General features: G+C 35.8%; 1 protein-coding gene across 1 annotated transcript in view; it reads left to right on the top strand.

The window, feature by feature from the left end:
* LOC105442978 overlaps positions 1–16,469 on the top strand; it is a 30,155-nt gene extending 13,686 nt beyond the window's left edge. Inside the window, exon 4 of the mRNA XM_030994009.1 lies at positions 16,312–16,469. Within this exon, the coding sequence (XP_030849869.1) occupies positions 16,312–16,469 (158 nt within the window). The remainder of the gene's footprint in view (positions 1–16,311) is intronic.
* The last annotated feature ends 1,977 nt before the right edge of the window (positions 16,470–18,446 follow it).

Raw genomic sequence — 18,446 nt, forward strand, 5'->3', positions numbered from 1 at the left:
CCCTTTAAATTAGGAACGTAGTTTTACTTAAAAATAGTAGATTTTATTTTTTATTTGCATTATTTAATTCATGTTGAGACACAGAGATTTTTGAAAACCACTCAAAAGTAGCATTTTGAGGACTCAAAATATCCTGTACCTGCGTATAAGACGCACCCCCGACTTTTGATTTTTCCCGACGGAAAAAAAAGTGTGCCTTATACACGGAGATTTACAGTATATGGTTTAATCCCATTAGGTTCACTTTTTATTTCCCAAAACTTGAATTCCCCATGCCTTCGCACAGGTTATATGTTTTGTATCATATTGCGTGCATGACATTTCACAAAATATTTTATGAACTTTGAAGAATTTATACTAGTATTTTCTGAATATTATATATTCATAATTCTTGATTTTTATATAAATTGTTTATCAAAATTCACATTTTTCATGATTTACTACTGGAAGAAATTATATCATCAATATAAAGAAAATAATTAGTGGATAGTGAGGACATGACGTCACAGACTCATGAGTGAGTTGCCAATTTGTCCAGTGATTTTCAAAGTTTTTAATGTCATCAAAAATTCATAATTTTCTTATTAGTTATCCGATTTTGCTCAGACTTTTTTTGATTGGTTAGTCTGATTTTCTGCTTCTATTGAAAGTAAGTTATTTTTGGAGTTGACTTTGGCTTTAAACGCCCAAGTATACTCACATTTTCCAAATCTATAGCATGTTGTAAACAAACCAAAGGTTAAACTGCCATATATCACGGGCGAACTTAAATGAGGTGATTTTTAAAGAGCGATTTTATATTTCGGTTATTTCGAGCAAAACATTTAAATTGCCGCACAGCTGTGACGACATGTATGCTCCTCACAACGAAAATGCCAGCAGTATACATTCTGACAATAGGCTTTTTCCGTAATGTAACCAAATTTAATGCATTAGTCTTTGAGAAGTGCCTCGATACAAACTATTTCATTTACCTGATGAGAATAATAATATTTCAATAGACAAAGAATCTGAACTGCAACATTAGTCGTTGCCAGGTAGGGCAAAACAAAATACTTTGTTGCTTGTATATTTTTAAGTTCAGAGCCATTCATAAGGTTTGAATTATGTCATGGGTCTGATAGCAGTATCAAAGTATACTTCAGAGTCAATATTCACTAAACAAGGATGGAGATCTAGATGAGAGTGTGCTTATTTTAAGCACAGCTACATATACATTCTTGTCCAATGCATACTTTTATTTATGAATGTATTATATAGCATTTTAGGCAATGTCAAAAATGTGTCTAAATAATCGACAAAGTGATAGTTCCTTCTTTGTTTATGTAATTGTCCATATACAAATACAGCTCTTATTTATTAAAATCAATCATCATTCCTTTGTGTCTCCTTAGATCGGGATTAATGTACAGTTCCTAAATTAAAATAAATTAAATTAAGTCGCCCGATGGCTGCGATGGCTGTCTCATTTACAAGGGCCAGGTCTTCATCTGTGCAACCTGTTCCGCCGCACTGCAAGATGTGGTCCATTGTCTCAGTCTCTCCGCAGTCGCAGAGAATATCTTCGTCATGGGCATGGCCCCAAAGGGGGGGGGGGGGGGGGGGAGGGTACTCATTTTTGGTTTGGACGGGGGTGTGCCACTCAAGCCTCGAAACCCCTACCCATTGATAGGGGTCATTTTTCTCCCAAAAAAAAACATTTTCCAGTTCCACAATTTTCTGGTGTTTTTGCAAATTGTGAAATTTTGAAAAAACAAACCCATTTTTAATGGTGTTTTTGTTAAAAGTGGGACCCATGATTAGGGATTTTTTTGTGAAAAAATTACCCAATAGAGTGGCACACCCCCGTATGTCCTAATATGTGAGTTTTAACGAGATAAACAAAAAAGGGCTCCTGATACCCCAGCTGATTTACATTGGTGCCTGTGTTATAGTGGTGGCTCTGTCAAAGTTTTAACGAGAGAAACGAAAGTGGGATAGTGATACCCCACCTGATTTACATTGGTTCCTGTGTTATAGTGGTGGGGTATAGTTTTAACGAGAGCTTTTCGTAATGAAATGTAGAGGGGGAGGGGGCTTTAAACCTCCCCCCCCCCCCCTTGGCTAGATAGGGTTAAGTCATCAAATGCTTCCTATTTTATTGTAATTTTGCATGTAAAATAGAATCGAATGTGATATTTTGTATTGATCATTTATATGTTCATCTCATTAGCAAAACTTTTTTACGTCTTTTAACTTTTCCTACATGTTTTGATAATGAACGAATCACAAACGAAGCCAACTTGGAGATGGCCATTCTGATTGGTCAATAAATCCAAAGTAATGAATAATTCATGCAGATCGGCAAAAGCCAGAGTCATCCTGGGTCTCTAGATCTCTCTTCGTCGCGGGCTAGACTCATCTCAGCCGCTGATTGGCGTGGAAAATAGCCCGAGTCACGAGGCCTTTTCAAAAGGTTAAATCTTGCCATGTTGGCCTTACACTGCCCCATTCTCATCGGCATTTGATTTAGGCATTTCCACTCCGGCCACTTCAGGTTTAGTCCTTTGATGAGAATGGGCTTGGCTGGTGGTGGAGGATTCAATCAATTATATGAATAATATACATTCTAAAATAATGGGCATCAGCCATGGTTCATGTAGTAGAGGTGTTTGTGGTCCAGTTGATAGGTCTATGGACAGTGAGGTATAGGGCTCAAGTCCCTGCTATACAAAGTTCTAATGTTTTTTGGCAAGACATTAATACACATTTGCCACACTCAACCTTGGTGTAGTAAGTTGTTACCTTTTAGGATGTATTTCTTAAATTCATCGCTGTGCAGTAGATAGTAATTAAATTCACTATAGCTGTAATTGTCAGTCCTCATGTTGTTTGACACATGGCCTGTCCACAATTTTTCTGTGCTTACTATCCTGCACTAACAGAATTCCTTTCTTTCACCTTGCACCAAAAAGTATACCTATCACTAAACCTATTAAAACTCAAAACCCTTATTCAAATCCTAGATATAAGACTGAGTAAGGCCCAGAGCATATCGGAACACCCAGTTATATTTGCAGTTATTCAACAACAACATTTACTCTGGTAATGCAATATGAACCATTGTTTGTATACATGTAGGTCCGGAATCTCATCCTTGGAGAGGTTGGGTTTCCATCATCAGCCTCTTCACATCACCTAGCAGAAGCTTTGTGTTCCATGCCAAACCTGACTCAACTGGCATTGAGTGGAGAGAAGTTCAAGGAGGAGTTCTTTTCTACACTGAATGCAAAGGCGTCAACCATACAGGTATGTATGCATGATTGTACTCTATATCAATGCCATGATGAATTCATGTACACATGTAGCAGTGGAGATGAGTTCAAGGAGTGTATATGAAAATATATAATAGTCTTAGCAGACCAAGGAAATTATTATGAGAGGGTATTGTGCAGTGCATGATACAGAATTTGTATAGTTTTGGTTTAAAATATGATGTTCTGCAAAAAATTCACTTTAAAATGTTTGCCTCAGAAAAGGTATTTTGGTGTTTGATGGAGACTATTAAACTGGACGTGTTTAATAACATTCGGGGGAAGGGGAGTGTTGTGTTGCTCTTCATGCAGTCACACAATTCAGTATAAACAGATTACTGATGTACTCTAAAGCATAGTAGCTACAAATATTTGTTTGTATATTTTAAAGTTGAGAGCCATTCTTAAACCCATCTTAACCGGGCTATTTCAGACCAGGTTTTTTACCGGGTTTTTTTTACCGGGGGGGGGGGGGTCAATTTGACCCCCCTTCCCCCCTAAGATCTTGGCTGTTTTACGGCCGATCGCCGCGAAAACTTGCATGTGTGTCAAGTGAAGTGTACAGAATACTATGGTAATATCAATTTTTTGAAAAATTCACTCATTTGCATATTTATGGTAATTTTTGCCAATAAGGTCATGGAATTCACATTTTTACCCATAAATCATATAATAATACGACAAACAAAATTGGAAGAGCCAGGTCATTCCTAATGTTATCTTCCTAATGTTATCTCTTGTTTTGATAATTTTTTATGTATTTCATTGTTTTTTAATCTTATGTCTTTTATTGTTTTTGTTGTTTTATTTCATTTCTAACTACAATTCAACTATTTTTACCCCAAAACATACACCTAAACATTAGACAAGACCAAATAACCAATGTTTTATCTCTTTTAAGGAAAAATGATATTTCCATATGTTTTGTACACAAATCACAAAAATGAGCGATTTTTGGGCTGACATGCAAAGACAAAAGTTCATGTAAGTTTATAACTAAACGTCCGATTTTCAAAAAAATTGTTTTAAAAGATGCGTAAGACTCAAGAGAGAATAGTCATGAAATGAAATATCAAAATTCACATTTTTCATGATTTACTACTGGAAGAAATTATATCATCAATATAAAGAAAATAATTAGTGGATAGTGAGGACATGACGTCACAGACTCATGAGTGAGTTGCCAATTTGTCTAGTGATTTTCAAAGTATTTAATGTCATTGAAAATTCATAATTTTCCTATTAGTTATCCAATTTAGCTCAGACTTTTTTTGATTGGTTAGTCTGATTTTCTGCATCTGTTAAAAGTAAGTTATTTTTGTAGTTGACTTGGGCTTTAAACGCCCAAGTATTCTCACATTTTCCAAATCTATAGCATGTTGTAAACAAACCAAAGGTTAAACTGCCATATATCACGGGCGAACTTAAATGAGGTGATTTTTAAGAGCGATTTTATATTTCGGTTATTTCGAGCAAAACATTTAAATTGCCGCACAGCTGTGACGACATGTATGCTCCTCACAACGAAAATGCCAGCAGTATACATTCTGACAATAGGCTTTTTCCGTAATGTAACCAAATTTAATGCATTAGTCTTTGAGAAGTGCCTCGATACAAACTATTTCATTTACCTGATGAGAATAATAATATTTCAATAGACAAAGAATCTGAACTGCAACATTAGTCGTTGCCAGGTAGGGCAAACATTATGGCTTGCCCTACCTAGCAACACTTAATATTTGCACTTTGCATTCTAACTGTTGAAATACTGTTATTCTTATGAGGTAAATGAAATGGTTGGTATCGAGGCACTTCACAAAGACGTATGCATTAAGTTTGGTTACATTACAAATATGTGTTGTGAGGACCCTACGTCACAAAAAATGCAGCGTGAGGGATGCACGGCCCGCGCATTGAAAATTTGCAATTTTTGCCAGTGCGTTGGCTTGTGTTAGGTGTGCATCATCCTTCATTACTCGTTCGTTGAGTGCGCTGGACCAACGCTGGACCAACGCTATGCATTCGTTGTCATTTTTTGTGCAAGCTCAAAAGTGTGTGCGGAGCTCGACGCATGAATGTAAACGCCAAAAGGACGCCAGACCCGCGCATTGGTTTTTTAATGAAGACTAACTGGAGTGGTGTGTATTAGGGTTTTTACAGATGTGTATCAATCAGAAATGAATATTTACGAAAGAAATGACTCAGTTTCAAACCTGCGTTCTTGGAAGTGTTTAAGTAAGCTTTTATAGGGGGGGGAGTGTTGTATTGTTACTTTTGCAGTACTATAATTCAGTATAAACAGATTACTGAAGTACTTTAAACTAGTAGCCACAAATACTTTGTTGCTTATATATTTTTAAGTTCAGAGCCATTCATAAGGTTTGAATTATGTCATGGGTCTGATAGCAGTATCAAAGTATACTTCAGAGTCAATATTCACTAAACAAGGATGGAGATCTAGATGAGAGTGTACTTATTTTAAGCACAGCTACATATACATTCTTGTCTAATGCATACTTTTATTTATGAATGTATTATATAGCATTTTAGGCAATGTCAAAAATGTGTCTAAATAATCGACAAAGTGATAGTTCCTTCTTTGTTTATGTAATTGTCCATATACAAATACAGCTCTTATTTATTAAAATCAATCATCATTCCTTCGTGTCTCCTTAGATCGGGATTAATGTACAGTTCCTTAATTAAAATAAATTAAATTAAGTCGCCCGACGGCTGCGATGGCTGTCTCATTTACATCTGTCTTCATCTGTGCAACCCGTTCCGCCGCACTGCAAGATGTGGTCCATTGTCTGAGTCTCTCCGCAGTCGCAGAGAATATCTTTGTCATGGGCATAACCCCCAAGGGGGGGGGGGGGGGGGAGGGTACTCAGATTTGGTTTGGACGGGGGTGTGCCACTCAAGCCTCGAAACCCCTACCCATTGATAGGGGTCATTTTTCTCCCCAAAAAAACATTTTCCAGTTCCACAATTTTCTGGTGTTTTTGCAAATTTTGAAATTTTGAAAAAACAAACCCATTTTTAATGGTGTTTTTGTTAAAAGTGGGACCCATGATTAGGGATTTTTTTGTGAAAAAATTACCCAATAGAGTGGCACACCCCCCGTATGTCCTAATATGTGAGTTTTAACGAGATAAACAAAAAAGGGCTCCTGATACCCCAGCTGATTTACATTGGTGCCTGTGTTATAGTGGTGGCTCTGTCAAAGTTTTAACGAGAGAAACGAAAGTGGGATAGTGATACCCCACCTGATTTACATTGGTTCCTGTGTTATAGTGGTGGGGTATAGTTTTAATGAGAGCTTTTCGTAATGAAATGTAGAGGGGGGGCTTTAAAACCCCCCCCCCCTTGGCTAGATAGGGTTAAGTCATCAAATGCTTCCTATTTTATTGTTATTTTGCATGTAAAATAGAATCGAATGTGATATTTTGTATTGATCATTTATATGTTCATCTCATTAGCAAAACTTTTTTACGTCTTTTAACTTTTCCTACATGTTTTGATAATGAACGAATCACAAACGAAGCCAACTTGGAGATGGCCATTCTGATTGGTCAATAAATCCAAAGTAATGAATGATTCATGCAGATCGGTAAAAGCCAGAGTTACCCCGGGTCTCTAGATCTCTCTTCGTCGCGGGCTAGACTCATCTCAGCCGCTGATTGGCGTGGAAAATAGCCCGAGTCACGAGGCCTTGTCAAAAGGCTCGATCTTGCCATGTTGGCCTTACACTGCCCCATTCTCATCGGCATTTGATTTAGGCATTTCCACTCCGGCCACTTCAGGTTTAGTCCTTTGATGAGAATGGGCTTGGCTGGTGGTGGAGGATTCAATCAATTATATGAATAATATACATTCTAAAATAATGGGAATCAGCCATGGTTCATGTAGTAGAGGTGTTTGTGGTCCAGTTGATAGGTCTATGGACAGTGAGGTATAGGGCTCAAGTCCCTGCCATACAAAGTTCTAATGTTTTTTGGCAAGACATTAATACACATTTGCCACACTCAACCTTGGTGTAGTAAGTTGTTACCTTTTAGGATGTATTTCTTAAATTCATCGCTGTGCAGTAGGTAGTAATTAAATGCACTATAGCTGTAATTGTCAGTCCTCATGTTGTTTGACACATGGTCTGTCCACACTTTTTCTGTGCTTTACTATCCTGCACTAACAGAATTCCTTTCTTTCACCTTGCACCAAAAAGTATACCTATCACTAAACCTATTAAAACTCAAAACCCTTATTCAAATCCTAGATATAAGACTGAGTAAGGCCTAGAGCATATCGGAACACCCAGTTATATTTGCAGTTATTCAACAACAACATTTACTCTGGTAATGCAATATGAACCACTGTTTGTATACCTGTAGGTCCAGAATCTCATCCTTGGAGAGGTTGGGTTTCCATCATCAGCCTCTTCACATCACCTAGCAGAAGCTTTGTGTTCCATGCCAAACCTGACTCAACTGGCATTGAGTGGAGAGAAGTTCAAGGAGGAGTTCTTTTCTACACTGAATGCAAAGGCGTCAACCATACAGGTATGTATGCATGATTGTACTCTATATCAATGCCATGATGAATTCATGTACACATGTAGCAGTGGAGATGAGTTCAAGGAGTGTATATGAAAATATATAATAGTCTTAGCAGACCAAGGAAATTATTATGAGAGGGTATTTCTTGTGCAGTGCATGATACAGAATTTGTATAGTTTTGGTTTAAAATATGATGTTCTGCAAAAAATTCACTTTAAAATGTTTGCCTCAGAAAAGGTATTTTGGTGTTTAATGGAGACTATTAAACTGGTTGTGTTTAAGTAAGAACATTCGGGGGAAGGGGAGTGTTGTGTTGCTTTTCATGCAGTCACACAGTTCAGTATAAACAGATTACTGATGTACTCTAAAGCATAGTATCTACAAATATTTTGTTTGTATATTTTAAAGTTGAGGCGAGTTGGCTCAGTCGGTAAAGCGTCCGTCTGTCGAACCAAAGATCCCGGGTTCGACTCCCACCCAGGCGGATGACTGAAGCCTGCGTTGTGTGTTAACGTGCCCCTTCCCTTGTTCATAGACGCAGGTTATGTCAAGTGGAAAACACTCCGTCCCTCGGATAGGACGTTAAATGGAGGCCCCGTGTAGAGAAGAGTCACTACCTTTGCACGTTAAGAACCCACTGCACTATTCGTATAAGAGTAGGGGGAAACCCCGGTGTAGTGGTCCACCTGCACCCCCCAGTACAAGTTAGCGACATGCGGAAAACCGCCCTGCTGACTCCAAATTCAGAAGGTTCAGAAGGTTCATTCTTAAACCTATCTTAACCGGGCTATTTCAGACCAGGTTTTTTTCCGGGTTTTTTTAACGGGGGGGGGGGGGGGGTTCAATTTTACCCCCCTAAGATCTTGGCTGTTTTATGGCCGATCGCCGCGAAAACTTGCGTATGTGTCAAGTGAAGTGTACAGAATACTATGGTAATATCAATTTTTTGAAAAATTCACTCATTTGCATATTTATGGTAATTTTTGCCAATAAGGTCATGGAATTCACATTTTTACCCATAAATTGATAATTTTGTATGTATTTCATTGTTTTTTAATCTTATGTCTTTTATTGTTTTTGTTGTTTTATTTCATTTCTAACTACAATTCAACTATTTTTACCCCAAAACATACACCTAAACATTAGACAAGACCAAATAACCAATGTTTTATCTCTTTTTAGGAAAAATGATATTTCCATATGTTTTGTACACAAATCACAAAAATGAGCGATTTTTGGGCTGACATGCAAAGACAAAAGTTCATGTAAGTTTATAACTAAACGTCCGATTTTCAAAAAAAATTGTTTTAAAAGATGCGTAAGACTCAAGAGAGAAAAGTCATGAAATGAAAACTTTATATCTGCCGTGGTTCCGGAGTAGTCACAATATTACTACAGGGGGGGGGGGGGTCAAATTGACCCCTCCCCCCTCCCCCTCTGGTTAACATAGGGTTAAGGTTGGAATTACATGTATGTCATCATGGGTTTGTAAGCAGTATCAAAGTATTCTTCAGATTTAATACTCACTAAACAAGGATGGAGATCTAGATAACAGTGTACTTTTGTTAAAGCACAGCTACATATACACACTTTACATATACATTCATGTTTATTCATACTTTTAGTCAAAAATGTGTCTAAATAATCGATAAATCAATAGTTTCTTCTTTTAATTTGTTTTAAGTTTGTTTATTTAATCCTCCAATCACGAATGCGGCTCTTATTAATAAAGAAAGGGACATATGAATAATATACATTCTAAAGTAATGGACATCAACCATGGTTCATATATAGAGGTGTTTTCGTCCAGTGAGTCTTCTCACGGACTTTAAAGAAAATATTTATGAAGATATTACTTTGATGTACTACTGAGGCCCAAGTACTGTCGCATTTTAGATTCTGGACTCGATTGCAATAAAAGTTGATCTTGGCTGCGGCCCATTCTTTCTGGATTTATTTTTCAAACTGTCTTCCAGTCAGGAAGTCCTGAACTGAAGGGGTACTGGTGCCGATGAATACAGAGTTTAATGCCAGGAGTGACCCAGGGCTAATTGTCACTCTCGTGTGTATTGATTGACAGGGAAGTGAATATCCATTGCAAAGTATAGTTCTAAGTAATATCAGTTCAGTTCAGTTCAGTTTATTAATTTTTCTCAAACATAAAAACAATATTATAATATATACGAAAATGGCAAATATTCATAGTAAAAGGAAAAACAGAAAATAACAAAAAAGTTTATAAAAACTTGTATGGCGTAGTTCCCAGTAAAGGGAAAAATACATGGTATAAACAATTGCAATAACAAAATACAAAATTATGCAGATTAATCAATAACACACTACATACACCAACAAACACCAGCAATCATACAGGGAGGGGGGGGGGGGGGGGGGGGTAATGGTAATTGTAAATTTAAAGAAGAAAAAAAAATTGAATAATCATTAATATATACCCTTTTCAACTTTGCGCTAAATGAAGTTATATTTGTTGAACTCTTTATTTCCTCTGAGAGATTATTCCACACGCGTGGACCACTGTGTCGTAATGAGTTAAATAAAAACTGTGTATTAACTTAGGGATAATGAAATTTATTACTTGAGCGAGTATTGTGATAATGGACCGATCTATTTATGGTGAACATTTGGGAAACATTGCAAGGAGTTATATTATGGATTGTACGAAACATTACTAATGCTATTTGAAATCTATGTATATCATCTATGTTTAGGGTTTTTAATCGGAAGAATAATGGTCGGGAATGGGATCTAAAGAAAGAATTTGTACATATTCTCAACATTTTCTTTTGTAATTTGTGTAACGTTTCCAATTTCGTTGTTCCAACATTCGCCCAAATAATATTACAATATTGAAGATATTGAGGTATTAAAGGCTAGACAATTATAAAGCATATACATTTCCTTTTGTGGTAAAAAAATCACAAAGTTTTCAAAGAATTCCTACAGTTTTTGAGATTTTGCTAGTTATAGTGGAACAATGGCAATTGAGAGATGATAGTTCGTCGTCTAAGGTTACTCCTAGAAATTTGATTGTTTGGGAACAAATTAAAGGGATATGATTCATAAATAATCTTACATCGGAAATATCATGTTTTATATGTTCTTTAATATAAAAATACATAACATTAGTTTTATCATAATTTATCACCAATTCATTAGCATGAAACCAATTTATAATCTTAATTAGTTCCTCATTTGTCTTTTTTACAAGAACATCAAAATCATTATGAGAAGCAACTAATTTAGTGTTGTCCGCGAAGAGGACAAAATGAAAAAATGAGGAAACATTACACAGATCATTTATATAAATCAAAAAAGGAGCGGGCCCAGTGTTGAGCCCTGGGGGACTCCACAGCGGACCCTCTCATGATGAGAAATAACATTATTATAAACAGTGTAATGAAAACGGTCAGATAAATTATCCTTAAACCAATTAAATGCAATACCACGTAAACCAAAATCAGCTAACTTAGAAAGTAAAATATTATGATTAAATACATCAAACGCCTTACTCAAATCGAGAAATATACCAAGTGACTGCAAGTTATTATTCATTTTATTAAGGACATGATCATGAAAGTCAAGTGCAAAATCACAAGAGGAATTTTATCTATAAATCCATATTGAGAATTATTTAAAAGGTTATTTTTATCAATATGACTTATAAGTCTGTTGTACATTAACTTTTCTAAGACTTTAGAAAAACAAGGGAGTAATGTTATTGGTCTGTAATTTGAAAATATATGCAGATCTCCTTTTTTAAATACTGGAATAATCTTACCAATTTTCATGTCTTTAGGAAACTTACCAGAAGAAAGTGAAAGATTTATTATATGTACAAGAGGCTTAGTAATAAAATGTATAAGTTGTTTGATCACTGACTGGCTAATATCATCAAATCCCGCACTTTTACTTGATTTTTGCTGTTTAACAACTTTAATAATTTCAGTTTCATTTGTAGGGCTCAAAAATATGGAGTTATGGCAATGGCTTGAAAGATAAGAAGAAAAATGATCAGTAGAAGTTTTAGCAATATTAAATTTAATCTTAGTAGCAATATTGGAAAAAATGAATTAAAATCCTCAACGATGATTTGGTTGTCAGTTATTTTAATGTCATCTTTCATAAAGTAACTAGTAATATCTTTTTCCTTATTTTTGCCAAGTACATCATTAATAATCTTCCATAATTTAGACAAATTGCTTCTGTGTTTCTGCAACAAGTTGCAAAAATATTGTTTTTTAGCCCTTTTCAAAATAGAATTTAATTTATTGCGGTAATTTTTAAACTTTCTTTCTGTTGATTGATTTCTGTTTTTACAAAATCTTTTATACATCCTATCTTTTTTATGTATACATTTTAATAAGGAATTTGTTATCCATGGCTTACGTACTTGATATTTTTTTATTAATTCTTCTTTATGATATACAATTATTTTCATATGCATTCTTAAAACGGTGGATGAATTTACTATAAGCATTATCAATATCCTCACACTCTAAAACTTCATCCCACAGAATACTGGATAGACCATTCTTCATAGAATTCATCGATGATAAATCGGTCTTATGTATAATAGGAGAGGGTATTTGTGGGGTTGATTGTTCACGGTATAAGTTAGTTATTTGAAATATGGGCAGATGATCTGTAATATCATTGTAGAAAATCCCAGACTGAATAGGAGAAGCGTGTACATTGGTTAGGATATTATCGATAAGATATTGATCACCCTTGGCATTGACATCTTGCATAGTTGCATCCAGTTGCCCAAACTGTGAATGAAAGAGTCTTTCATTGGTCGAACTTGCCTTTTCCTGTTTGTTGTGTATATTTGGTTTAAAGATACTATGTCCCTTTTGCAGCGAACCTCAAATTCTTTAGAACTTCGCAGGAAATATGAATATGTAATGTATATCCTATCTGTGAAATTTAAACGTTAGCAGTGTCCTTATATTCAAATTATGCAAGAAAACCCGTTTACTTGCTAGACTTCACTGTCAGACACTATTGTCAGTATTGAGTGACTGGCTGGCTTTTTCTTCTTCTTTGGTAATAACATACATAAAATGAGCTGTAAAGAATTTGTCTACTACAATAACCCACTTCTTGTAATGGCCAAAATTAAACTGATTGAATCTTTGCGCAGCAAAAAATGTACGACCATGCAGTACAGTGTTCTGAAATCAAGACTATTACTTATTGGCTCTACAGCTCGATAGTCGATTTGACAACTAATAGGCGCTATTGTCCCACTTAAAGATATTTTCAAGCCCCATTCTTTTAAGGGGAGTTCTAAATTAGTATTATCTTTCAAATGCCATTGGAATTTAACCTTTTAATTTTTTTGGCCTGCAAAAGGGACATAGTACCTTCAAGTAGAATAGCACAGTGATGGATGAGGCCTAGAGGTGCAATCAGCTCAACTGAAGAGAAGAATTGTTTAAACTTTGTAATATTGTTGTCAAGAATGATGTTGTTTCTTGTAGGTTTTTTGACGAGTTGTTTCATATTGTGGGCAGTAAGAACGGGTGACACGTTAAGGCGATTCATCATATTACCATTGATGAGTATCCCAGCTTCGAAATGACGAGAGAACAAGTTATTTAGGGCCTCAGTGAGGTAGCTGCCTTAGAAAGATAGAAAGTAAAATTAGAAACATGAACAGTTCAGAAGTTATTAAAATACATATCTATTTAGTGCACTTTAAGATCTCACAATTATGAACACAGCTAGTGCACCATTTCCACTCCTTCTGTATTCTGTTCTGTAAAGCGCATAGAGACATGTAATTATGCCTGTATTATGCGTTCTACAAAAACATTGAATTGCTATGGTAATATTTGTTATTATTAATGTTTTTTGGTAAGGCATTAATCTACATTTACAACACTTGACCTAGTAAGTGGGTACCTTTTTTTATAAAGTCAGTTGGAATATGGTGTGAATCTGCTGTATGCTGGTGGCATGAAAATAAACAAAAAACCTACGGAGATATCCCCAAATGGGAGATGTTACTTGGGTAAAATTTGAAACGAATCCTACACAGCATGCGACCTGAAAAAATTTGAAACAAAGGCAAGACAAGTTTGAAATTACTGCACGATCACGACTTGAGTTCACGGCATTTTGACAAAGAACAATTACAGAATAATGGACATGCAGTGGGATTCTGTATTTCTTCTCAAACAATCATTGACTCAAAATTCCAAGGAAGTCAGTAGCATCCGACGAGAGGAATCTATAGAAATAGCTGACAGATATGTATATTGGGCATGCGTAATATGTGTACCGCACGCATGCGGCATGCATATACTGTGCACCACAAAGTCCCAGAGGTGACTTGAATTTAATTGCAAAAATTGCACGTCCAGGCATTTGGGGATATTGGTGCATGCGCTAGCGAGATTTGTGATTTGTGATGTATTGCATGTCTGTTTTTTGTGTGTGGGGGGGGGGGGGGGGGGGGGGGGTTGGGAGGGGATGTCAGCATTTTTTGAAATATAATATTTTGTATGTGTTGTTGTTGTGTGTGTGAAGGGGATGGGCTAGAATGGAGGTAAACATGAAGTGAATCATCACCAACCTTGCTCATATATATATATTATTTTCAGGGTTCTTTTCATCAAGTCAGAAAAGGAAATTTCAGGTTCCAAGAAAATGTTGATTCATTCCTGCAGCCGGTCACTTACTTGCAATGCGGGTAAGTGAACTGAACATAATGAATTACAACTCACTCCTAGATCCTAATCAAATGATTGGTCAAACGCTGTCATGTGGGATTCATTTACTGAGGATCTCACATGTTTTCCATGAGAAAGCATGCAATTAATACTTTTCAGTACTATTTAACAATCTTTAAGTACACGATGTGCAGCAGTGCATATAGAGTTTGATATGCTTTATATAACATGTGTATATTAATATATGTATATCACTAATCATTGATGCTTGTACATGAGTAAGCGCGACTATATCGTTGTGTGCACTACATTAAGCCTATTTAATAAACTTGGGGTTTATTTGGCAATGGTAATTACTGTAAACCATCCTGATATAAAGTCTTTATATTATCATATAACAAGGATCATGGATATTTTTTGTATGAAACAAATGAATATTTCATTTGTTCATTATAGGGTCTATCCGCTCTTGTTAAGGCTGTTTATGCACCTATCGTATGATAGATGCATACGGCCTCAACTCAAGAGCAGATAGATCATAAATTTAATGAACTCCTTCGCATGCATCATTTGTATATTATTACACACAGATATCCGTATTTATGTCCTACTTTCTATCAGGCGCTTTTGCTTCATCTCCCCTCCTCTTCTCATTTCTTACAAGTCTCTATGAAATGCAAGACCACTCAAAGTTATTGAGATGCATCTAGCTGATGCAAACATTTCTGCCAACAATATATGTATATTGGCCTCAATAAATCAAATACATATGCTTAGTATTCTGTTGTTGTATTATATAAACTAAACTGTACGTTCAGTTTTATAAATAGTGCAAGTGTGTTCGTAATAAAAAAAAAAAAATACATGGAGTAGACACTAAATGTAGTTGCTGCATGGTGCAGATTTATCTCTTAGATGTACAAGCACATAGCCAGCTTTATGCAGGAAATGACCTATGAATTTTCTTATTTATATATAGGCCTATATGTTGTATAAATGCAAGTACTTGTAACGAAGTAAATATATATGTTTATATATATGTATATATGCAGTCAAATATTTCAACACTATACTCTTCACCTATATCTTGCCATTATGTTGTGTATGCATGCCATACACTCCATTGATACTATGTTGCAGTCTTCCTCTTTTCCTCTCTTCTTTTCTCTTTCTCCAAGCTCTCTATCCTCCTCTCCTCTTTGCCTATCCCTTTCTTCCCTTATTCCTTTCTTCCTTTCTACCATTTATAATGTGTAATTGTATTTATGTATTCGGGCGTACCCACTACAAGCTATGCTTTTCGGGTTTCGCGCCTTCTTCCTTGTAATACAAGTTCTTTATTTTTTTATATTTATGTTCCTACTTATAAATTGTATTGTTTGAAGAAAATAAATGTTCATTTGAATTGAATTGAATAACAGGAAAAATTCTTTCACTAGCATAAAGATAATATAAATTTCCGAATACCACCCAGGCCCCCGGCGCCTGGGCCCTGTAACATTGAACGTTATGCTTAATATTATCTCACAAATCTTGATGATACATGTATCTCCGTCAATCAATCAAATCATTATAATCAATAGAAACTCATCATTTATTATTTTTGGTTACATGTAGATAAATTGCTTAACGGTAGTCAGATAAAATAATGACAGCAAGACTGGAGATAAAACAGATTTTTACGATTGACTATCACTCCCTTCGTATGTTACAGGCCCGAGTCCTCTCCTCACTATCAATATGTGGTGCATTTTTCTGACCTCTTAGAGGAGGAGGAAGAGGAGGATGAGGAGGATAGTGTCTCAGACGAGGAGGATGACCTAAGTTGGACATCTCAGCCATCAGAATACCTTCAAGAGCCACACAATGGCAGTGTACAACCATCGAGGCCGCATAGCTGGATTGAGTGGTGCTCTATTGTATAGAACTATCTCCACTTGCCTCTGCAACAATTGATCCGCGTCTGTCGATGAATTTAAGAGATATGCTGATCATGCATTTATTAAAGAGATTGGGTATATTTGCCTCAGATTCTAAACACAATGCCTTTAAATGTATGTGTATCACCACATAGCAACATTAAATTCATACACATTAAAGGTATCGTTAAACAATGTTAAATCTGAGATGCATGGTCCGACGTGTTATCAGTGTCTGTGATATAGTGTAATATTGAAGCCCTAAAAAAACTGTGCTTCAAAATGATCATGAAGTGCCTCAAAAAGTAAAAATCTTTGAGTGACCAGTTTTAATTACTCATTTTCCCCAATAGATTGTAGTGTTATAAACAAGTGTTAGGTGTTAGGAAAACAAAAAAGGAAATTTCGATTTCCAATCATAAATATTTTGATTATCAGACAGGCGATTGGAGTGTAAAAGTCACGGGGTTCCTGACCGACCTAAAGGTTTATAATTATCATTGCAGCATGAGCTAAATCCAGGATTTTGTTTCAGAATCTGAGACAAAGTTACCAAATCCCTTTTAAATATATCATATTATGTGCACCTAACCGTAACTCTAAAGATTATTACCTTAACTGAAAATAAAGTGCAACGGTACCCTAACTCTAAAGGGAAATCTACAATCTCACAAATCTTGATTGTACATGTACCTCCATCAATCAATCTCGACGTCTTTTCAAAGAATTAATTATATAATGTGACATCTTTAGTATATTTCATATTATGTTCTAATTTTGTCAATTATGTAAAAAAAAAATTATTTGTGAAATGTGAAATAAACTTGAAACTTGAAACTTGAATCGTAACAATATAATCAATAGAAACTTGTCATTCATTATTTTTGGTTACAGGTAGATACATTACCACGTTCGTATCAAGGAGTACATTATCTAAATAGGAAGATTCTTGTTTTTTAATAGCCATCTGATCACAGTCCAGTCCTAGTTTGGATCTCTCCACATACACAGTTTAGCGATGGATCAGCTCCAAATTTATGAAGGAAATATTGTGTATGGCCAACTCCAGTTCTGACACAGTTGAGGTTGACCCAAGCTTTTCTTGAGAGGCCACTGCCACTTGGTTTTGCACAGGGCTCTGGGATGAACTCCTTCAAGTTTGTAATAGACAAATTCCACTGGTATTCAGATATAATACATTGCAGCAAAACTGGAGATACAACAGATATTCACGATTGATTCTCACTCCCTTTGTATGTTACAGGGCCCACGTCCTATCCCCCAAATCTATATTTTATCTTCTTTCCTCAACATTGATTCAGGGAGGAGGATGAGCTATTAAGTTAAATATTAGAATACCTTGAGAGCCACTGGCAGTGTACAACCATCGAGATCGCATTGCTGGATTACGTGATGCACCATCGTATAGAACTATCTCCAAGATGGTTGTACAACACTTGTATGCTCCTGCAACAATTGTTCCACGTCAAGATCCTACACTATAGGTCCATGCCTATGCTAACCAAAATTCTAACTTCAACCTCGGACGTACCTTACACTTTACTATAAAGGTAAAGTTATTTGATATAACACTAGTAATGATCATACATTTATCAAAGGAATTGGATATCCTTGCCTCAGATTCTAAACAAAATCCTTGCTTTAGCTCATGCAGCAATCATAATTATAAACCTTTAGATCAGTCTAAATCCCATGACTTTTACGAGCCGATCACCTGTCTGACTATCAAGATATTTATGATTGGAATTCGAAATTTCAAAAACCGTTTTCCCCAACGGTTTTATAACTCTACAGTTTATTGGGGAAAATGATTATGGTAAAACCGGTCGCTCAATGATTTGTACTTTTTTGAGGCACTTCATGATAATTTTGATGTGCATTTTTTTAGGGCTTCAATATTGCACCATATCACAGACACTGATATTACACATATGGCCATGCATCTCAACTGTAAACATTGTT

This window comes from Strongylocentrotus purpuratus, unplaced genomic scaffold (assembly GCF_000002235.5).
Source record: "Strongylocentrotus purpuratus isolate Spur 01 unplaced genomic scaffold, Spur_5.0 spur5_scaffold_20, whole genome shotgun sequence".
Lineage (NCBI taxonomy): Eukaryota > Metazoa > Echinodermata > Echinoidea > Camarodonta > Strongylocentrotidae > Strongylocentrotus > Strongylocentrotus purpuratus.